The sequence below is a fragment of the Anabrus simplex genome, chromosome 3 (genome assembly GCF_040414725.1).
Source record: "Anabrus simplex isolate iqAnaSimp1 chromosome 3, ASM4041472v1, whole genome shotgun sequence".
In the NCBI taxonomy this organism is placed as follows: Eukaryota; Metazoa; Arthropoda; class Insecta; order Orthoptera; family Tettigoniidae; genus Anabrus; species Anabrus simplex.
In genome coordinates, this window is record NC_090267.1 from 109,916,148 (window position 1) to 109,940,961 (window position 24,814).

Genomic DNA, 24,814 nt, shown 5'->3' on the forward strand with positions numbered 1-24,814 from the left:
AGTTACGGAAAGTCCCACACTAATAGCTGTCACGAGCCTTTATGTTTTTCTACAAAAGAAATACTACGAGGCTCATCAATTCTGAGATCTGCTAACGAGTTTTTCAAGAACACAGTGGAATAAGAAGATACATTTTACCCTAATTTTTTATTGATCACGGTGTATAAATGTATACAAAGACTTTTTAGGTGAACATTATGACAAACTGTCACAGTTTACATTTAAGTTTGTAGTTAGTAATTATTTTTAAGCCCCCTCTTTCACCTCCTCCCCCCTTAGTCAATCATTATCTTTCTCCAATATTTTTTAAGTAGTCAAGTATTCTTTTCAGGATCATCTTGAGAAGACCACGTCTTTGCACATTTAATGTTTTCACCTAAACAAAGATATCTGTAGCTGATTATAATTATAATAAAACGTAACCTGTACTACTACTACTAAACTGTGAACTTGCTTAAGGCACACGACATACTGTATCGGTAAGATGGAACAATAATTACTGTCAATTTGTTAAATTTCAATACCAATATCGAAGACGCCCCGAGAACGATGACAGCCAAGCATACATATTAAGAGAACCAAATCCGTGAAATACCTTGGAGAGTGGATTTCAGAATACCTCAGTGAAACAGTGGCTCTCGAACAGAGGAGAATCAAATTAGACAAGGCATATCATGCCCGCAGAAAACTGTACACCTCAAAACATCTATTAATGAATGTCAAATTAAGACACTATAATGCAATAGTCAGACCGTCAGTGCTCTAGGCAGAAGAACGACACCATTAAAAGCCCTTGAAGTACAAGTAAGGAAATTCCTGAGAATGATAGTAGGACCAAGGATCCTACCAGATGGAAGGCGATGGTCCAAACCGAACCGTGAACTCTACCAACACCAAGAAAATCTCACAAATACTATCAGAAGATGAAGGCTAGCTTTCTATGGACCCCTGTACAGAATGGACTCCCACAGGCTGGCCTATAAGATCTTCAAAGCAGCCAACAAGGTTAAAGCCACTGGATGCCCATGGATCAAGAAGATAGAGAAGGATCTTGCAAAATTTATTATTAATCAAGCCATAATAACTAACAGAAGTAACTACCAATTAACTATCAAAACCAGACCCTTCCTAAAATCCCTTATACCGGGCGAGTTGGCCGTGCGCGTAGAGGCGCGCGGCAGTGAGCTTGCATCCGGGAGATAGTAGGTTCGAATCCCACTATCGGCAGCCCTGAAGATGGTTTTCCGTGGTTGCCCATTTTCACACCAGGCAAATGCTGGGGCTGTACCTTAATTAAGGCCACGGCCGCTTCCTTCCAACTCCCAGGCCTTTCCTATCCCATCGTCGCCATAAGACCTATCTGTGTTGGTGCGACGTAAAGCCTCTAGCAAAAAAAATCCCTTATAAAAGCTAATCACATTAACACCAGGAAAAAGTCTGAAGAACACAAGATAGAGTTCAGCAAGAAGATGAAGGATTACTGGGCCAACAGAAAAACTCAAGATACCAACCCAAAGCAGCAGCCACCCACCATCAAGAACACCAGAAACGGCAAAAGTTGACGACAACAACAACACAGATAAAGCACAAGCACTGTCGTCCACAGCTAGCCCAAACGAAGTAAAAGAACCATAAGATATTGCGGTATCAAATATAACTAGCAAATAAATCTCTAGTTTTTACGAAAATAATTTCTTCCACACATGCATTCACACTTCATTCATCATGTCAGCTAGAAGCACTCAGCACGTAATATTGGCAATCCATCTTCAATTTCCTACCAGAACACAAATCTCTAACATTGGCAGGGATGGTATTCCACAGCCTAACGGCAGTAACTACAAAGGAGCAGTCTACAACGAACATTGATTTTTTTGCTAGTGGCTTTACGTCGCACTGACACGGATAGGTCTTATGGTGACCATGGGATAGGAAAGGCCTAGGAGCTGGAAGGATGTGCCCGTGGCCTTAATTAAGGTACAGCCCCAGCATTTGCTTGGCGTGAAAATGGAAAACCACGGAAAACCATCTTCAGGGCTGCTGACAGTGGGATTCGAGCCCACTATCTCCCGGATGTAAGCTCACAGCCGCACGCTCCTAACCGCACGGCCAACTCACCCGGTGAACAACAATGAAACTAAGTTTGAGCAATAGGTCTGTTCGATGGATGTTCAAAGAGCTGGGTGGAGTTGTATACTGCATTCAAGTTGCTCAGCATCTAACAGAAAGGGATGAATGAGTCGGATTACAGTAATGCAGCCATGTGTTGTCCATTTAAAGATAAAAATTTCATTGTTCCGTATTGAAAAGTATCACAGTTAATATTGAAATAATAAATAAAGAGGTTCAACCTATTCAATACAAAAGAATAAGAAATGCAGTGATTACATTCTTATTTAATAATAAGTAGAAGTGGTACCGGTTTCGACCTTAGTCCAGATCATCAGCCAATTAAAACATGAAAAACAATGCATAGGAAAAAGAGAATAAAAGATCAAGTTCACTCCGGATCAGTAAAAGAGGCAATATAAAAATGACGGGGGTAGACACTGTAAAATTCAGAAGAAGTAAAATGTAAGTTACTTAAAAGAAACAGTGCGTAATTTTCTGAACGGCAATATGGCACACACAGTGTTAGGCAAAGTCTTATAATGCTTATGAAAAGCGGAGAACGGTTAAAGTCATAACACAATCGAACACATATGAAGAAGCACAGTTATATGGATAAGAAAGAAATTCCACCTGTCAATACTGTTTATTGTAAATAAACTGATGTAAGTCTACAGGTGGAGAATGAGTCGGAGGGGGGGGGGGGGGGGGGGCGGAGCCTTGAGAACATTAGGGGTAGGCGGAGGGGATGTAACGTGGATAGGTGGCATGGGAGCAGCTACTGTTGCGGTAGGGAAGTTGTTGACGTGTTTGTATTTAAATATTTTCAAGAAATATTAATAGTAATCTAAACGATGTTCCGGAAACAAATAGTCCATTAATTGAACAAATCTCTCTTTTACTCACTGCCTTTAATATAAACACCGATAATTTCTCATTCTCCGCCTTTACAAACACACCCCTACAATACACAAAGTAACAGAATAACGACTGCCAGATCTTCTCAAGCAGCCAATGAGGCTAGTCACCTCTCTGTCAACATAAGGGGTAAGCATTGTTCAACTCCTACTCATTAGTAGGATTGGGCACTATGTCCCTGTTTCGGCACAATGTGCCGGTGCACAGTTATGTTCCGCTGTTCCAGAACACCGAGTGTCAATTGTTCCGAAACATTCTCAAGCGAGCCGGAGACACTGACTCGCTGTCCCATCAGAAGCGCCACTATGCACTGCCCATCGCCTACTAGCTGAACTGTGCAGCGGGCGCACGGGACGCGGGACTGTAACAGCGCAGTGTAGAGAGAACTTCGAGAGGCAACATTACATGCTCCGCGCCAGTGGGAACTGGGAATGTGCCTGTACAGAACGTGCTGTGTGGTGGGTGCCTGTGTGTAGTTATGGATGGCCATGGTCCAGCATAAAGCTGCAGGGAACAGAACGAACAGTCGGAACACTGAAATTCGCGCCCACTAATCACGTTTAAAGGCTGCTTTTAGGTTAAGATTTTTCCGGTCAATATAAAATACACATAACCCGGTTACAATGGCAGTGCAGGTGTTTAAAAGTAACCAATTCAAGAATATTTTCACCAGTTGAATGTATTGGCCTGTACTGTGAATAATTAGTGAGTAATTAATATCTCAAAAATTTCCCTCAACACTTTCTCGGGGATTGACGTTAAACATTAATTTGGACTTTAAGGAAACTTTTAAGCCCAAGAAAAATATGGGTCGTCGCTTTGGAATTAAAAATATAACTGGATGAATACATTGTTGTACTTTCGTGCTGTTAGGCCGGGCGCACATTGAGAAGCAGTTGGCCGCAGAGCAGAACAGCGCGAAGCTTACGAAACTGCGAAGTGGACGTGAGTGCACATTGCCACACAGGGTCTCGTCGGTTTTCAGAAATAACATGTTTTCTTTAGACTCTGTGATACTGGGGATTCCAGTATAAAGAGAATCTTTTTTTTCTTTTTCTTCAAGCATTCGCGATTTTTCTCATTTTGTTAGTCATCTTCACAATTTCCCTTGTGCTGATGGAAACGTGGTTATTCAGCTTAAGACAGTCGCAATAAAAACAACCACCTTCACCAGTTTACAAGACTGAACAATATTTCTATGTTACCGATGTTCGGCGTTCATATGGACTAAGCAAAGAATTTAATTCATGATTATTTTTTATATTTTTTACGTCGCACCGACACAGATAGGTCTTATGGCAACGCTATGGTATGGGCTTTACGTCGCACCGACACAGATAGGTCTTATGGCGACGATAGGATAGGAAAGGCCTAGGAGTTGGAAGGAAGCGGCCGTGGCCTTCATTAAGGTACAGCCCCAGCATTTGCCTGGTGTGTAAATGGGAAACCACGGAAAACTATCTTCACGGTTGCCGACAGTGGGGTTCGAAGCCCCTATCTCCGAATGCAAGCTCATAGCAAGGCGATCCTAACCGCACGACCAACTTGCATGGTAAATTCATTAATGGGATCACAGTGGGGGAGAGAGAAAAATATGTATTTACAAATGTACTGCTAGATTTTCATCTAGTTGTCACAAGACACAAGATACTAAAATCAATCAACATTGACAATATGTTGTGAACGCGTTTGCATTTATAATTGACAAGACATGATAAATGATTATCCGTATTTATCTCTTCACATAAATGTGATGATGGATGACGGCGACGGAGTCGGCGATGATGCTCTCCATAATCAGCATTAGATCTTTGTCTTAAATTCTATGTTGCGAGAACTTGGGTCACGGATTGTTTCATAGATATATGAGGATTACATTCTTTTGTTTGCTGTTTGTTTAACGTCGCACTAACATATCGAAGGTTTTCGGCGACGGAAGGGTGGAAGGTTGGGAAGGTAGCGGGGGGGGGCCTTAATTAAGGTACAGCCCCAGCATTTGCCTAGTGTGAAAATGGGAAACCACGGAAAGCCATCTTCAGGGCTGCCGACAGTGGGGTTCGAACCCACTATCTCCCGAATGCAAGCTCACAGATGCGCGACCCTAACCGCACAGCCACTTGCTCGGTGGATTATATTTTAGGCCTTTCTCTAAACTACCTTGTTACGCAGCGTGAATAAAATAATTTATAGCCTAGACTGTAATGCCTTATTCCCCGAATTTACATACTGATTTTCATTAAATTCTGTTCAGCCATTTTCTCACGAACATACATACATACATACATACATACATACATACATACATACATACATACATACATATATACATACATACTGCATTGCAGTCCACATGATTCATATAGTACCTACAAAACATGGTGAGACTGAATGGCTGTGGTAATTTTCTCCTCCATTTCTTAACTAACTGCGTGACACGTGCGCAGGAAACTGTTTCGAAGACTGCGCGTGGTAGGCGGAAGTAGGTGCAGAACCGGCCTGCTCTGCTCTGTCCTGCCCTGTCTGTCAACTTGCGATGGTGCAATGATTTGTGTGGATTACAAAACTGTGCTCTGTGCTGCACTGCTTTAGCTGCTTCGCCTGCGTCCCAATGCTCTCTGCACTTCGAATTCCTTCCCTCTCAACTTCCATTTACTTTTTTCAATATCTCGAAAATTTCCCTCAACACTTTCTCGGGGATTGACGTTAAAAATTAATTTGGACTTTAAGGAAACTTTTAAGCCCAAGAAAAATATGGGTCATCGCTTTGGAATTAAAAATATAACTGGATGAAAACATTGATGTACTTTCGTGCTTTCGAATTCCTTCCCTCTCAACTTCCATTTACTTTCTTCAATATCTCGAAAATGTCCCTCAACACTTTCTCGGGGATTGATGTTAAAAATTAATTTGAACTTTAAGGAAACTTTTAAGCCCAAGAAACATATGGGTCATCGCTTTGGAATTAAAAATATAACTGGATGAAAAAATGTTGACACTCCAACACAGGGCGGCACACAGCCGGTATTGACAGGCAGACACAGCCAAGGCCAACTAATCTATCTAGTACGGCCTTGGCACAGAACGTTCGGTTCAGGCATATTCCAGTTGAAGCGGAGCATGTCCTGTTGCCTCTCAAAGTTCTCTCTAGGACGCAGTTACAGTCCTGTGTCCTGTGTCCCGTGTCTCGGCACTCTGTACCGAAACACTCCGCCTCAAGTTCCTAATGTTGCGGAACAAGTGAATGTTCCGGTCTGCCCAACCCTACTCATTAGTAGAATATTCTGTGTTTCTAAAACTTACACTTATTTTTCTTTTAATTTAATTTTCGATATTTTAATTAATCCATGCTTCATTAATATTGATAAACTTGTACAATCCAATTGTAAAGTTAGAATTTTATGACCTTGTTCACTCTACATATAGTCAACTTGTACCATCCTAGACATATACTAATATTTTAGTTCATGTATATATGATATGTTAAGTTCATTATTTGAATTTCAGTTATATTTAATCACTGCTTACTCCTTAGATTAGATTTTTACGTCTTTCTACCTTATAATATTGCAAGTATTAGATCTTAATGAGGAACCTGGTTCAGGGCCCTGACTTAACTTTGGATTAAATGGCTGAAGATGCTTACCAAGTTTAAGCGAAACATGTCCCATTTTAACATCCATGTAACAGTTGTATCTTAAATTTAAAGATTGCAGAGTATTGGAATGGTAGTCTTTAATAAATTTGTTTGAAACTTTTTACATAGGTGCAGTGTTCCAGTCATGGAATATTAGATTTCATCAAGGATGCTCCACAGATCCAAAAACAGTGGACCTGGTGGTCTACAGAGACCTCTTTATTACCCCATTCATACTGGATTCATGATGCTTTTGTCATGCCAGAAACTTACCCCTTCAATGACAATGGATGCAGTAAGATGGAGCTACAGCCCACACTGCAGGAGAGTCACTTAGCCATCTGCAACGACACTTTGGAGACCCCCTAAACTCTCGCAGAACTCCATTCCCATACCCTTCCTGCTCCTCAAGACATCTCATAGCCTCAGATGCCTACATACAGGGCATGTTGAAAGTATCAGTTTTCTAGACAGATGACCTACCTATAAATATAATTAAGCACCAGGATGAGTGGCTCAGATGGTTGAGGCGCTGGCCTTCTGACCCCAACTTGACAGGTTCGATCTTGGCTCAGTCCGCTGGTATTTGAAGGTGCTCAAATACGTCAGCCTCATGTTGGTATTTACTGGCATGTTAAAGAACTCCTGCAGGACAAAATTAAGGCACCTTGGCGTCTCCAAAAACCATAATAGTAGTTAGTGGGACATAAAACCAATAACATTATTATTAAATATAATTAAGCAAGAAAATAACCTATCTTTTGGTGTTCTTCCAGCAACCTCTGTTCATCAACATGTTCAATAATCTTCAGAAACATTATGAGCATGTGTGGCATGAGATGGTACACATTTCGAACTCATGCTGTACCAAAGCAATTAAATAATATTTCAGTGTTGTTTGTTTTGCCGCGTACAGTACCTCACCTCTTTACACATCCTTGACACTTCCTCCTTCTAGATCAAGTTCACTACCACTATTACTACTTTAAGTGCCATCTCCTCTCAGAATGTCAGCTACCATCATAGAGATTCTTACTTTAAATGATGCAGTACGAAATAGCTCAATAGTGGAATAGTTGAACCTAGTTTTCAGATGATGAATTTCCAGATTATCAATCCACGCAATGCGTCTTCTTCCTGGTCGTCTTTTGCCTTGTATATTCCCTTGAATGACCAGCTGCAGTAGATGGTATTTTTCTCCTTGCATCACATCACCGAGATACTGCAGCTTTTTCATTTTGACAGTATTTAATAGTTCCTCACCCTCTCGTAAACATTTCCCTGTTGTATCCTTTTACTGATATCCATGTCCAATCCTGCATCTTCCATCAGTTTGTTTCCCAAGTGCGTGATGCTTTCCACAATTTCAAGGTCTTGTCCCCCAGTTTTTACAGTATATTTCTCTTCTCTTTCCTCTCTAGTCAATGCAACTATCTTCCTTTCCTCCACACTTACTTTAATTCCATTATCACCAATACACTCACTAAGGGCCGTCGCGTGGTATGTAGGCGCACAAGGCAAGGCTTAAATCAGCGCCCCACCCCCGGTAAAACTCATAATTTTCTTCGTTCCAGTTTTGGTTCAGGGGGATGATCCCCTAGGTCTTCAGAGCAACTCCATTATCCACCACCTACGGACCCACCGTGTTGCGGACTGGAAAAACAGGCAGCTATTATAAATAACGGCATCACAGACCACCCATCCTCCACTACATATTTGATATACATATACTAAGATTTGACTTATTTATATACAAAATACAGTCATTGATTTTTCATTATATGCTCTTTTTTTGTCGTCTATATACAAACTTCAAACATTGAAAGGCATTCGTGTGGCTTTTGCATGAATAAATGTTGTCAGAATTCCTCTAAAGTCTAAATTTTTTGCAGTGTCATTTTCTATTGCTAGAATGGCAAGAGAGTTCAGCCTTTCCTGTGCCACTGTAGAACGCAAATAAGTTTTTATAAGCTTCAGCTTACTAAAGCTTTGTTTGTCACTAGCAACTGTCACGGGTATTGATAGAACACTCTTAACGCGACCCACAAGTTTGTAAACAAATCTTTACTGTTTGTATTTTGGATCATACGCAATACTTCTTTTGGTGTGACTGTGTTCTTTCCATGATCCAAAATCGAACTTACATGTAAAAGTTCATGATAAAATTAAATGGCGTTGATATCAGACACTTTGGTTGTTTTGTCAGTTAAATGTCTTTCAAGGTCTAAACAACTTTGTTTTAGATCTGAATTTCCTGGAAGTTGAGCAACACTACCCCAAAATCCCCATACTTGTTGGTGTTCTTTCAATGCAGTTGACCTCCTCGTAAGTCAGTTCAAAACTTCTCTCATAAAGGTTTCTTCAGGTGACGATTGCACTTTCTCAGAAGACTCATACAAAAAAACGCGTTTTCGTTTACGAATCCTTTTCTCGGGAAAAAGAGGTTCGATACAAAGTTCAGCAGTTATTCCTTTAGTGGAGATTACTGCGTCCACATATCCATTCTCTCTAAATCTCTTTAAAAACTCCAAACACTTATTGAACTTTTCAGAACAGTCACTGATGTCTACATAGTTCCCTTGAATGCTTTTACTGATCAAATTAACTTCGAAAAGAATGCCATTTCCCAAGATCAAAGCTACAATGAAGGAAAAGTCTTTCCATCTGATTAGTCAAAGATTGAGCTTCAGAGGCTGTTTGGGGGTTATCAATTTTGTCGCCTAACTCAACCAATGCATCCCTAACTTCCGCGTATTAGTATCTAACAGCCTGGACAGCACTTATGCGAGATTCCCAATGCAGTTCACACACTTGCTTTAAAGTAAGTGTTTTAGTATGGTCGCTTATTACACACCAGCACTTCGTTGAACTAGAGAAGATGGTAAAGAAGCGTTGTAAAATACCAAATAAAGATGTAGACTTAACTGATGATTTTTCTCCATTGGCAATTACTAGGTTTAGGCTATGGCACCCACAAGAAATGAACACAGCCAAAGGGAAGTTGGACCAGTACACCAGCTTGAACTCCTTTATGTACACATGCCATGCTGGCGCTGTTATCGTATCCATGACCACGACAGTTTGTCATGTACAAACCACACTCTTCAATTTTTTTGAATAGCAAGTCAGCGAGAGCTTCTCCAGTGGTTTCTTTGGCAACTCGATAGGCTATAAAGCTTTCTTCTACTTTGATCTTCCCATCATCATCTTCAGTGATGTAGCGAATCGTTAATGAAACTTGCTCCTTGTGACTTGTGTGTGAAGTACAATCAAGGATAACGGAGAAATATCTGGCTTCCTTTATTTTAAACAAGATACTTTGCTTTACTGAGTCACCTAGTATAGTTATTAGCTCATTTTGTATTAACACACTTAATAAATGAAATTGTGTTTCTTTGTTAGTTATACGTCTTAAGTGTTCCATTACTACATTAACAAATTTTTGTAAAACTTGCACAAGTCCAAGAAAGTGAAAACTTTGGAAGATGACCCACGAAAAGCCATATTGTGCTCTGCTAGATATAAAGTAATTTCCACTAACCGTCACAATACTTCTTCCGAATGCTGACCCTCAGTTTCAATTTGCTTCATGATGTGCTGGTTGATTGATGTGTCTCCTTTAATTCTTTTTTCTGCTTCAAACCATGTAGCCATATTTTTGAAATGGTCTGGTGACAACTCATGGGATTTTAAATGGTCTGCCAAATTTTTCCAGTTGTTAAAATCCATTGCTTGACCAAAATATGACTTTGATGAGGTATTAAACAATCTACAACAAACAATAGACAGAATCTGATTTTTCTGAATATATCAACAATCGCCTTGATGTTTTTCCTCAATTTTCTACAAACCGATACCGAAATTGGTTTGAAAACTGCCTATTTTTGTAATTTTTTGTGTAACCATGGTCTTCTTTAGAATACTGAGTTGGCCCTTTCAAAACCAACTCATCACGCTGAATGTGCATAATATGCGCTGGCCACGTTGCAGGATCTAAAGTAATCACCGGCACCTGCTCCAATTTGGAAATAAATTCAATTTCAGTTTCAGTGTCTGTTGACAGTCCTATCACTCTTTTATTGCCGTTATCACTATCACTGTGGTCATGATCGCTTGTAACTGTATCATCAATAGGGGAAGGTACAGGTAAAAATTCAGTGTCTTTGGCCTCTTGACTGCTACTTTGTGAGGAGGAACTACATCTAGGTGCAGACGTACTGGTCTCAGCCGCGGCAACATTTTGTGTTGTATTAGTGTTAAAAAAATTAGTTTTGGCACTTTACTTAATAAAGCCTCACTCACTTTCCTTGTACAACTTTCTTCTTTGCGCCCCAGACAACTTTTTCGACATAATTCTTGAGTTTTTCACTAATCAATATCACTACACACTTCACTACAACATCGTTCAATATTCATAAAGCTTGTAACGCACTTAAGAATAAACTATTTGCAATTGCCGTAAACAGCGACGGCGTGTCTATATCAATGTCACTATAAAACCAAGTAACCAAGACAAGTGTAAACTGTGTCCGACACGCACTGCAGGTGGGGAGGAGTGTTGATGTCTACTCGCCGGCGCCGATGAGTCACGATCCTACTCCCACCCTCACCACCTGCTACCACAGCGGACAGTGCTGCTCAGTATACACAGTTACTACAGTGCATTATGCATAGAGAGAATTTATGCGCACTCAGCCATGCATCCACTGTATTATTGTATAACATAGAGACCAATACAGTTGTCTATAGAATTAGACTATGAACGCATAATTTTTTTTTTTACCCACTACGGCGCCCAAGTCCCCGCACTCACTCACCATCTCCAGCTGACCTTTTACTTCAACTCTGTTAGCTCCTCACATCACAATGTCATCTGCAACCCATATACTGATCATCATCATCATCATCATTTGGAGCAGTTTCCAACCACAGGATGAGTCTGTTGGAACATAAGCCTCTCCATCATTTTCTGTCCATCCACACCACTTCTCTTCTGTCACTGTCGTCCAGTTCCCTCCTCTTGCATCAATGCTCTTTTTTATACCTTTCATCCATCTGTCCCTCAGTCTTCCTCTACGTCTCCTTCCTTTCAACTACATTTCTAACATCTTCCTTGGTATCCTCTTTTCTCCCATTCTCTTAACATACTACTACTACTAATAATTTTTTTATTTCTTTTAACCATTTGCTTTATGTTGCACTGACACAGATAGGTCTTATGGCAACGATGGAATAAGAAAGGGCTAGGAGTGAGAAGGAAGTGCCCTTGGCCTGGTGTGCAAATGGGGAAATCACAGAAAGCCATCTTCAGGGTTACTGATGATGGGGAAGATGACTAATGCCCAGACAGATGGCCTGCAGATATTGGAGCATCATGTGGTCAGCCATGTTGCTTGTCTTTCTTGAATTGGTCTGCTGCCTCTCGTATCAGACAACTCCTAAGTTGGTCTCATGAACCTGAGCTGTTTCTTCCCTCAGTCCAGGATTAGAAACCTTGAACAAGCAGTGAACTGACCCGGGTTCTCTGGGTAAGAGGCAAACCCACACCTCCACACCTAAGAACTGACTGTACAAACCTAAATGCATCCTGTTCTTATACTGTCCTAGATGCCTAAAGAAACTATGCAAAATAATCTCACATCAGACAAACTGTTTAAAGTTTGAGCAGAGCAGAGAATATTCCACACCAAATATGCTTCAGCAAAAAATTAAAATTCATAAACAATTAATGAAACGTATACAAAAAGAAACCCATGACGCTACAGCCCGAATGGCCTTTGCCCTACCAATTAACAGAAGCTCAGCCTGAAGGCTTGTAGATTATGAGGTGACGTGTGGTCCGTGCAACCAATCCTCTTAGTTGTTATTCTTGGCTTTCCAGACCAGGGCCATTATCTCACAATCAGATAGCTCCTCTCTTGTTCTCAGGTAAGCTGAATGGACCTCAAACCATTCCTCAGATTCAGGCAAAAAATTCCTGACCTGGCCAGGAATCAAACCAGGGACCTCTGCACAACAGACAGACCCACTACCCCTAGACTGACGGACTGGCTTTAACGAAATAATACAGACAAATTATACTACTTTACAAAAGTTTTGTATTTCTTGTTTCAAGCAGCTGAAGTAAAACTTCTAAAAAATTTCACCTTGATAAGAAGTCATACCTCCGGTGAGACTGGTCCCAGAGTTTGGTGGCCCATCTGTTATACCAGCATTCTTACCAAGCATGGGTGATGCTGGTAGGAGCAGAGGGTTCAAGTCCAGGTACACTTTACCAATGGAGTCATTGGCCGAGTATGTGTCATAGTCCATCAACCGAATCTGCAAGGGCTCATCTTGGAGTTCTGAATCATCAACCTAAAACAAAATTATTAACCCAAATCATCATCCATTTTTCATCACCATATACATCATACAAACATACGGCCAAAAATTAAACATAATAATGAACAAGAAATACACAGATCCAGGGTAAGAAGTAAATACATGCAGTACAACTCAAAAGTCCAAATCAGTCAGACTGAGGGACAAGTGAGAAACCTGAGCAGGAGCAATTACAGTGCTCCACCTCTGAAGGCATTAAAATATTTTTTTTTAAATCAATTTGTACAGAACATGTCAAAACATCAACTGTCAAAACATCAACTTAACATATAAAAAATATAAAATCTCTCTCTCTGTTAAACAGTACTTAGACATCTACTTAAAACTGCCCTCTAGGCTTTTTTTTTTTTTGTAATATCTGAAGCCATTTATTTTCAGTTTCGATTCAATTAATTTATAAATGTTAAGTTCTTCAGTCTGCCAAAACTAATTTTGAGTAAATAAATTGATAAACTACCTGAAAGAGAAAACATATGGTAACAGTAATACACCTGCAAAAGAAACAACTTAATTAAAATAAAATGATATGTTTTGTTCTTGAAAGAACATCATCAGACTCTATCAAATTACACTCAAATATTTAGAAATAAATACTTTATGTTTAGTTCTTTTTAAATACTTAGGAACTTGAAATCTGGAACGTATCTTAATAATGTCCTCCTGTGTCAAGTCCACACCAAATATGCTTCAGCAAAAATTAAAAATTATAACTCATAAACAATTAATGAAATATTAACACATTTGAATGCTGGAGTAGAGAAATTAGAAAATTTTCATATGCATCACCAGTTGGTCCACAAGCATTCCTTGAGGGCTACAATCTTCCAGAAAATGGTAAAAGAAGAAATGTCCCAGTTGGATACCTCTCCATTCTTTTGTGCTCCCTATGTATGTATATATGTATGTATGTATGTATGGATGGATGGATGGATCTAGATACTGATCTTATCTAACAGTCAACTGAAGATGATAATGTTATTGGTTTCACATTCCACTATCTATGGTTTTCAGAGACACCGAGGTACTGGAATTTTATCCTTCGGAGTTCCTTTACATGCCAGTAAATCTACCAACATGGGGCTGATGTATTTAACCACCAGACTGAGCCAGGATCAAACCTGCCAACTCCACAGAAGAGAGAATACATTTATGAAGATCAGAACTGTGAGATTATTAACTGTTATGCTACCAAAAAAAAAAATGGACCATGAAATCTCAATCAGAACAGGGAATTTATTGTGAAAATCACTCTGATAACTGGAGTAGAAGATAAGAGTTTCAAAATTTTTAACCATAAGAACTGAAATAAGATAATACTAATTTAATCATGTGAAATAACTGATTTCAAACACAGTAAAAATCAGTGGCTTATGGAGGGATCAGGACATGGGCTACCGCTAGACTTAGGTTATCCCTTTTCGATGGTTGGTTTAGTGAATGTCAAAGCCTTAAGCATTCTGAGCTGCAGCCAATAGCTAACAGAGTAGCCTGCCGTGTTGTCAAGGCTGTTTCACAAGCTACTGCCCTGGTCTCTGGTACTGTCAATACTAACACCTGATCAGTGGAGATGGTAGCCTAAGGTTTAGCAAATTAAAGTCTGGCCTTTGTGGCTGAATGGACAGAATACTTGCCTTTGGTCCGACTGGCACCGTTCAATTTTCAGAATTAACCCTTTTGTACTCGTAATTCCCCTGGCTTGGGAACTGGGTGTTTATGACATCTGCACCATTCATTTCACCCTCATTACATCACCACTAAGCCTATACAGATGCCATGCACCATTATTGTTATTAATCTTAAATTAAAATTTTGAATTTTCAACATTTACCAGAGGTTGTACCTATCGTTCACTGGTTAATTAGCTTCCTCGGGAGATCAGTGGTGGTGTCCGTCCCATGATCATGAGTTCGATTCCAAACAATAAAAGGGAACACTAAACCTGAAAGATTGCATTTTATTTTTGCAGATCTACCTATAAAAAGAAAACTATATTACTCCTATAACAGCAGCCCTGCAGTGTCTTCCTGCAAGTGTCTTAATCTATATATATAAAATAAGAGTTCTGTCTGTACATTTCCCAGAATTTGAAAATAATGGTATTTCTGTATTGGTCATGTCCACAGTAACAAGAAAATGCACTTTTTTCTTTTCCGTAATTTCTGTCTGTCTGTATGTACATGCATCACTAGAAAACGGCTAAAGAGAATTTAATGAAAATCGATATGCAAAGTCAGGGAATAAGTCGCTACAATCTAAGCCATAAATAATTTTATACACGCTGATAGAAATGATAGTTTAGGAGAAGGCCTAAAATTTATTAGAGGTCCTATCTTAATAAAAATTGGTATTCAAAGTCGGTGAGTAAGTCGCTACAATCTAGACTGTAAATAATTTTATTCTCGCTGAGTGAAACGGTAGTTTAGGGGAAGGCCTAAATTCTAATTCTTAAATATTTACGTCCTTAGTGGTCCTATCTCATTGAAAACCGTTATACAAAGTTGAAGAATGAGCCACTACAATTTATACTATAAATAATCTTATTCACGCTGAGTGAAATGGTAGTTTAGGGGAAGGCCTAAAATTTCATTCTCGAATACCTATTGATATTATTAGTGGTCGTATCGATAAATACTACATAACCAAAGTTATATAGAATTACATTTCCGCCCATTTATGTCTTATACATTTTTACCGTACCGGCTATGATAACACGGATATTCATTAATTTTTTTTTTTTGTTGCTAAGTCCAGATCGACGCCGAGCCACGAGAAAATGGGTTAATAGAATTTAATGAAAATCGGTATATAGAGTTGGGGAATAATAATCTACAGTCTAAACAATAAACAATTTTATTCACCCTGGATGAAATTGTAGTTTAGGGTTATGTGCATAACATTTAATTAATTTTTAAACACCTGTGTTTTGGGTCCTAATGAAAAGTACTAGATAACAAAAGTTACAAAGAATACAATTTCCGATCATTTACGTTTTATTCAGTTTTACCGTACCAACTATGATGAGTGGTATTTCAGAGTCGGAAGAAAACATAATGTGAAGGCCTACAATATCGAAAGCGCATAACATTCATCAACAATAACATTACATTGACCATTGTTTGTTGTGATGTTATTTGTCTCTTATGCTGCCTCTCAACTCCGATAGATGGGATTACTGCTGCGTACCGCGTATAATAGCCTGACTGAATATTAGTGGGAAATAGCTGGAGAGTTAGAAAATGTTCTTCTTTAGCATTCCATTCCTCTGGTTCATACATTTTCTGATACTGCTGGTACGTAACACACTGGTTCATCATAGTATTCCAACCGTTCAATCCCTACTCTGACGTGCTGTTCTGAATGAGCAGTGTGCATACTTAAGGCAGAGGCTGACATAGTAGTAGTAGTATGACCTGGTCTAGAATAACAATTTTGGCCTATTCCAATTTATAACACCACAATTTACTAAATAACTCAAAACTGAACCCTGAAAAGAGCTGTTTCTTAAGAAAAGCTTCTTCTTCTTCACTTTTTTTAAATTCTACATTCATTTTATTCCAAATCATCAGTGAAGAGGGGGTTTCTCCTCTGGCTTGGAGGAAACAGATTAATAAATGGGCATAGTTTTTGCCCTGGGAGTCGCCACTATTCGACCCTCTCCCCGCCGAAAAAAGATGAAGAGTGTTCATGGATCACGGCTGTCTGCGGCTTGGTCATTCCACCTCTGGAACTTTGGACTGTTAGATCGGCAGTGTAGTCCTGTTCGTTAAAAGTGACACAATGTGTGGTGTTTCATTTGATCAAGTATTTCATATGAAAGCATTGCTTTTAATCGTGCCATTCCTACTGACATCATTGTAATGTATGTTCCTTTCAGTTGGGAAAACCACCAAGACAGTCTTTCTGAGGATGTAGAAAGGCAGGTGGAGAGTGAGTGTCTACCATTATGAGGAAAACTCCCCAACCTGATTGTGACTGATGGTATGCAAGCGGGACTACCATTACAGTGAAAATTCCCTAACTCAGTCTTCATATGAAAAAAGATGTTTGGTGACCTCCCCGTCTTACTCAGCTCGATAGCTGCAGTCGCTTAAGTGCGGCCAGTATCCACTAATCGGGAGATAGTGGGTTCGAACTCCACTGTCAGCAGCCCTGAAGATGGTTTTCCGTGGTTTCCCATTTTCACACCAGGCAAATGCTGGGGCTGTAACTTAATTAAGGCCACGGCCGCTTCCTTTCCATTCCTAGACTTTTCCTATCCCATCGTTGCCATAAGACCTATCTGTGTCGGTGCGACGTAAAGCAAATAGCAAAAAAAAAAAAAAAACGTCCCCGTCGCGTTTCTAGGGCAACGTTAAGAGCTATGCAATTTAATACAATCTTGCTCACAACGTGTACACTAGAATTCCGTATGCAATGTAGAATTCCGTAGCGAAGCACTGGTACATCAGCTAGTTATCTATATAATTAAGTCAGAAGTATGAGGTGAGGAAGTATATATGATGAGGAAAGCATGGCTGTTCATTGGCAGTGGCAATCTGATGGAGGGAAGTTTAGCACACCTATCCCCCCACACCAATCCCCGCAGCAAGACGTGCAAGGTGAGGCGATGGGAGAGGGACGCAGCACCTGCGCTGCAAGATCAGTCTCCAATGCCTTGCTCTCAGAAATACATGTGACGTTTTTTCTCATTGCTTTGAAATTTTGTAAATGGAACGTGTCAGATGCTTACATTATAATGTGCTTTAGATTTCCATCATTCTCATTTGAGGTTTGGACTTCACCAATAGCCTTGGTAGCCCTCAGTATACGCCACTGGTAATAGTAATATAAATTTTCAAAAAGTTAATATTTATTCCCTTCTTATTTTGCAGTTTTAACATAATAGCAATGCTTGGCCGCATAGTGCAAATGATGATCAAGATTGTAGGACTGGCATCTGGCACTGAAGAGTGCTTCAATGCAAGAGAAAAGTGTCAGGAGAATTACTGCATGTTGAAGCAATCCCTTTTTCAAGACAAAATTCTGGCACTCCTCTGTCTCTAAAAATCTATGTCATTAAACACATATCACATTATTATTACATAAGAACTATGGACTACACATCTAGAGAAAAGCACTATTGTATGGAGCAAAACAAGCAACACTGGAATGTGATTTAATTGCATTGGTAAAGTACGTGTTTAAAATGTGTACCATCACATGCCACAAATTGCTCATATTGTTTTTGAAGTTTACTGAACATGTGCATCAACAAAGGTTGCTGGAAGGACATGAAAAATGTTATTTTCTTGCATAATTTAAGAATAGTTTTAGGTGGGTTATCTGTCTTAAAAATGTATTCTTTCAGCATGCCCCATGTGTATTATCAGCACACTTTATCTGGATGCATCTGTGTACGGGTTTGAGGAGTATGGAGGGAGCAGTTCCGGTAGTGCTGCCAACTGAATGAAAATGAAATCTGAATTGAATCGAGAATATGATCGATCAATATGCAGTTTCTAAACCGTTATTATCTTAAGCCAACAACTGTGTCACATACACATCACATAACATTTCTCGATGCGAATCTTGTTCCTAGCATGAATTCTATAGTTTGGCTTTGCGTGTAAACAACAACAGTACTGGTACGTGAAGTGTACGCCAGATGTCACACAACGATGCTTAAGCGATTCATAGTTTGTGTTTCAAAGGTTGCCAGTACGAATCTCGAAGATTGCCAAAGTCGACCAATTCAGCACTAGGGTGTAAATGCATCCAGATAAAGTGTGACGATAACAGGTATCCTAGGCTATCAAATCCAAGGAGCAAGAAGGGTGCAGGCATGGAGTTCCACAAGAAATCAGCCTATTGTTGCAGAAGGGACACACCTCCCCCCCTCCCAGTATAGTCTGCAACTCCATTTTGCTGCGAGCATTGTCACTGGAGAGGTAAATTTCTGTATGTTGGGTATTCAGCCCATAGGCTGCTTTGGTCCTCCACAGCTCCACCAACAGTTGTCATAGACAGCCTAGGTATCACTAAAGAGGCATACTAGGAAAATGAGTGAAGTAGTTTCCCGTTGTTTTCCTCACCGAGCCAGAAGGTGCTATTACATATCGCTCTGCCAAGCCCACCGAAATGCATGCACCAACCGACACTATAAGCGATATTTTCACACCATTCATAACAGGGACTGGCTGCACAAGGAATGGTATTACTAGCATCGCTCATACCTCAGTCACTTTTATATTGTCAAAGCCAAGGACGAGAATGATGACTGATTGATGTTTGTTGTTTAAAGGGGCCTAACATCGAGGTCATCGGCCCCTAATGGTACGAAATGAGACAAAATGAAATGACAACTTAAAAGTCCAAAATCCTCCACGACCAGAATTCAAAGTATGAGGGCGAAGAATGAATGGATAGACGGATATGAATTTAAAACGATCAGTGAATCCGACCCACAGTGCCTCACATGCACAGAAGCTGGCACAAAATAATAGTATTACTGACCAAGGGACTGCTTCTATAGCACGATGATGAATCGATTATTCTTATAGTCGAAACAGGTCCAAAATCCAGGTCATCAGCCCCTCATAATGGTATTTATCACTAGGAAAGTAGAACCATGCTATGTGTCATGTTGTGGTACTAATCAAAAGTAGTGGAGACTCGCGGTATTCCACACATTATGGTACTATTCACAGGTAGTGTAATGCGCATAAGTAACACAGACCTATGGTGTTTCACAAATTGCAGCGCTATTTGCAGGCAACGCAAACCTATGGCATTCCTCACATAAGTGGACTAACCACAGGAACTCGTACTATCCTGTGGAATTCCTCACATAGTGGGAACTGAGCATAGGTAAGGCAGAACCATGGTGTCCCTAATCGCATGGTGTTGCTCATACAGGGGTACGAATCACAGGTACTGTAGGACCCACCTCCTGATTCACACACTGTCGCTACTAATCACAAACCTATTGCGTACCTAACAGTGGTACTACACGCAAGAAAATGCAACCCATGGTGTTCCCTGTGTGATGGTACTACTTACAAATAGTTTCATGGTTCTAATTGGATCATCCCCTGGTCGCCCCTTTTAGTCGCCTCTTACGACAGGCAGGGGATACCGTGGGTGAATTCTTCGTCTGCCTCCCCCACCCACAGGGGATGTGTGTTTGGTCCGCGAGAGGTATTTTATTTCCCTCAAGTCCGCCGGCAAGCCGGTCAGGACACCACTAACCGCCACCTGGGACGCGCCACGTGGGAGCATCACCTCCCCCCTGCTATGCCAGAGACTGAGACAGGTCAACGAAAGTAAGAAATTTATTATAACCCGTACCAGAAGACAGTGCAATGTAAACATTACGTCTCGCTAGCAAAGGCATGGCAAATATCTAGCACGATTTAAATGGTGCAAATCCTGCACGAATGGGCTAATAATGAGGTCTCTATACTACCTGGTCCATTGTTTTTGGATTCTGTGCAGCATTCTCAATGAAATAAGGACCCTATGACCAGACAGGCAAGGCACATTAAATCGTAACTCGCACACTTTTTAGTGGTTTCTGTATAATGCTATCAGACAATTCAAACCCCAACAAAAAAGAAGAAATTTGGATCCACATGTCACGGACAACATTCGGCTGCAATACTCATCCATCTCTCTCACCCCTTTCTGTTTGATGCTGAGCAACATGAATGCAGTATGCAAATCCTCCCAGTTCTTTCTACATTTAAATTTAAAAAACAGACCTATCGCTCAAACCGAGTTTCAGCAACGTTCGGTGTAACTATGCTTTGAGAACTGTAACACCTGTTAGAGAAGTTGTCCACGATTCTTGTTTGTTGTGATGGTTTTTTAGCGCCCCGTTATCTCCTACAGTTGACATAAGACTAATATCATATGAAAGGAACTTGTCCATGACAGCTATCATTGTCCTCTTATTTGATACCTTCTTATTAAATTGCTCCTCCTGCTGTTCTTTAACATGCAGCAAATTTGGCCCATTCTGACACCCCACTCCGTATGAGCGGAAATTATGTTCTATGATAAATATCTTCTCCTCTGTTGCGAGAACTGTAATTGCAAAAATCAACACAAAGAATTCATAATGTCAAACTATTATATACAATAAATAAATATTTCATTGCTAGGGAACATGGACAGCAGATAAGCAATAATTTCAGTGTCATTTGTTTATATACAGTATACATGTATCTTCATTACAGACTGTTATGCCTTCCAGCAAGGCTCTGTGAATTACTTAAGTGCCTCCATAATCCTCTACTTGCAACTAGCTGTGGTCTTCTTTAGTTCCATACCTCTTACCTTTAAATTGGAATTGGTTTGTAAACAGAGTCTAACCATTGTCACCTCGGTCTCACCATGCCTTTGCCTCATTCAATGTCTTAGATCTTCCAGTTGCAGAAAATACATTTTCTTAGTTATTCTATTAAATAGCCATTTTAATGAGTCTATGCTCAGTTATTATTTCTACAATCTATCACCTTCAACCGTCCTTCAAATATTTTTTACTTCCAATTTTATCCTATCATGTCTTTCCAACCATGACTCCGACAAATCTCATTGTAGTATAGTAGTAGCCTATATTAATTACCTTATTGTTGCGTGATCTTTGTGAACTATCCTAGATAATATTTCTTTCCATTCATTTTTATTTTGCACAGAATAAGTTATCTTATTTTTCCTTTTCTTTTCATTATTCAGTAAAAAAATGGCTAACGAATGCAACTGTAGGAACTGTGGGTGCGGGCAGGCATTAAGGAGTAGGAGGGAGGAGTTGGAGAGTTTGAGGGAGAAAATTAGGATTCTCTCAGAGGACTGGAAGGAAAGTAGGCCTCCTTCAAACAATGTACAGGATACAGTAGGTGAAAAGAGGGATGGGAAGGAAAGAGGGGAATTGTAGAAGACAGGTGGTCTAATGTTTTAAGGGGAAGGAGATTGCAGGCTAAGGGCTCCATTCAGGATCAGAATTCAGGACAGGTGTCTGTGAGAAATCGGTATCAGTCACTGCAGGTAGAACAACCGACGGAAGATGAGGAACAGTGAATTGTTGCTGAGAAGTGTGGAAGTAGGAGAAAGGGGAAAAGTAGGAAAGGGAAATCTTGAGTAGTGCATAGGAAAAGACAGGTGGAACAGGGTCATGGGACGGAGAAAACGGAGGAGCTGTCAGGAAACATAGGAATGACCAGGAGGGGAAGGGATCAAATGAGGTGGGTAGGGTTCAGGCTCTGGTCATGAGGGATCCATTGTTAGACATGTCGGGAAAGTGTGTGGAGGAAAGGGTACCAGGGTAGAGTGTTTTCCAGGAATTAGGTTAATGCAAATGTTGAGGGAAGTAGAAGAGGAGGAGGGAAAGGAGAAGTTGGTAGTGTTTCAAGTTGGTAATAACAACGTAAGACAAGCAGGTATAAGTACCAGCATACTTGGCGATGTGTGAACCTGGTAAATGCAACCCGGGTGAAGTTTAAAGAAGCGGAGATTGTTATCAGTGGAATACTGTGTAAGAGGGATACTGACTGGAAGGTGATTGGGGATTTAAATACTATGGAGTGGGTATGTGGGAAACTGGGAGTGAGATTTCTAGATCTTAATGGGTGGGTAGGAGATAGAGATCTGCGCTCAGATGGCCTTCACTTAAACTGCAATGATACATATAAGTTAGGAAATTTGTTTAGAACGGTTATAGGGAGGTACATTCAGGGAAACGGTGTAGCCTAGGGAGCGGTGATAAAGGAACAGGGAACTGGAAATCAAGTAGGGATGGCACAAAACTGTTAGGGCTGACCTGAAGAAGTATTGTAAAGAAAGGAATAGAATTAAGTAATTTAAGAGATATATACTTATCAGATATTGTAATAGGAGTTGAATGATGGCTGAGAAATGATATAATGGATGCAGAAATTTTCTCACAGAACTGGAGTGTGTATTGTAGAGACAGAATAGGAATGGTAGGAGGAAGAGTATTCATTCTGGTGAAAGAAGAATTTGTAAGCTACGAAAAAGTTAAAGATGACAAACATGAAATTCTAGGTGTAAGACTCATCTCTAATGACAATAGGCAACTTGTTGTCTTTGGAGTGTACAGACCAGGAAAGGGTAGTGCAGAAGCTGATTCAGAATTATTTGAAAAGATAATCAGATACGTGGGAAACAAGGAAAAGAACGTGATTTTAGTGGCTGATCTCAATTTACCAAATGTCAATTGGGAAGGTAATGCAAACGACAGGAAGCATGATCAACAAATGGCAAATAAATTAATATGGGAAGGGCATCTGATTCAGAAAGTGATGGAACCAACTAGAGGGAAAAATATTCTGGATGTGGTGCTGGTAAAATCAGATGAGCCCTATAAAGAAACCGAAGTAATAGATGGTATTAGTGATCACAAAGCTGTTTTTGCGGTAGTTAAAAATAAATGTGAAAGAAAGGAAGATATTAAAATTAGGACTATTAGGCATTACCATACAGCTGATAAAACAGGCATGAGGGAGTTTTTAAAAAGTAACTACGATCGGTGGAAAACAGAAAATAAAAATGTAAACAGAATCTGGGATGGGTTTAAAGCAATTGTAGAGGAATGTGAAAATAGGTTTGTACCTTTAAAGGTGGTAAGGAATGGTAAAGAGCCACTATATTCTAACAGAGAAGTAAAGAGACTAAGAAGGTGGTGCAGGTTGGAAGTAAGGAGAAATTGAAGGAACTTACTAGGAAATTGAATCTAACAAAGAAGTCAGCTAAAGATAACATGATGGCAAGCATAACTGGCAGTCATACAAATTTTCGTGAAAAATGGAAGAGTATGTATAGGTACTTTAAGGCAAAAACAGGTTCCAAGAAGGATATTCCAGGAATCATTAATGAACAAGGGGAGTGTGTATGCGAGGATCTTCAAAATGCAGAAGTATTCAGTCAGCAGTAAGTAAAGTAGGTGACAAATACTAAAGAAGTATTAATATTTACCTATGACAACAATGACATTTACAGTAAGATACAAAAGTTGAAAACTAGAAAACCAAGCTCTATAGCTGCAGTCGCTTAAGTGCGGCCAGTATCCAGTAATCGGTAGATAGTGGGTTCAAGCCCCACTGTCGGCAGCCCTGAAGATGGTTTCCCATTTTCACACCAGGCAAATGCCGGGGCTGTACCTTAATTAAGGCCACAGCCACTTCCTTCCAATTCCTAGGCCTTTCCTATCCTATCGTCGCCGTAAGACATCTCTGTGTTGGTGCGACGTAAAGTAAATAGCAAAAAAAAAAAGAAAGAAAACTAAAAAAGCAGCTGGAATTCATAAGGTTTCGGGGGATATACTTAAGACAATGGGTTGGGATATAGTACCATATCTGAAGTACTTATTTGATTATTGTTTGCATGAAGGAGATATACCAAATTAATGGAGAGTTGTTATAGTAGCCCCTGCATATAAAGGAAATGGTGATAGACATAAAGCTGAAAATTACAGGCCAGTCAGTTTGACATGCATTGCATGTAAGCTTTGGGAAAGCATTCTTTCTGATTATATTAGACATGTCTGCAAAAATAATGACTGGTTTGAAAGAAGGCAGTTTGGGTTAAGGAAAGGTTATTCCACTGAAGCTCAACTTGTAGGATTCCAGCAATAGCAGACATCCTGGATTCAGGAGATCAATTGGACTGTATTGCGATTGACCAATCTAAGGCATTTGATGGGGTAGATCATGGGAGACTACTGGCAAAAATTAGTGCAACTGGACTTGACAAAAGAGTGACTGAATGGGTGGC

The 24,814-nt window shown here is 40.0% G+C and overlaps 1 protein-coding gene across 1 annotated transcript in view; it reads right to left on the reverse strand.

The window, feature by feature from the left end:
* Positions 1–24,814, reverse strand: part of LOC136866675 (C2 domain-containing protein 5) — a 559,159-nt gene that overhangs the window by 522,002 nt on the left and 12,343 nt on the right. Inside the window, exon 3 of the mRNA XM_068226804.1 lies at positions 12,826–13,018. Within this exon, the coding sequence (XP_068082905.1) occupies positions 12,826–13,018 (193 nt within the window). The remainder of the gene's footprint in view (positions 1–12,825; positions 13,019–24,814) is intronic.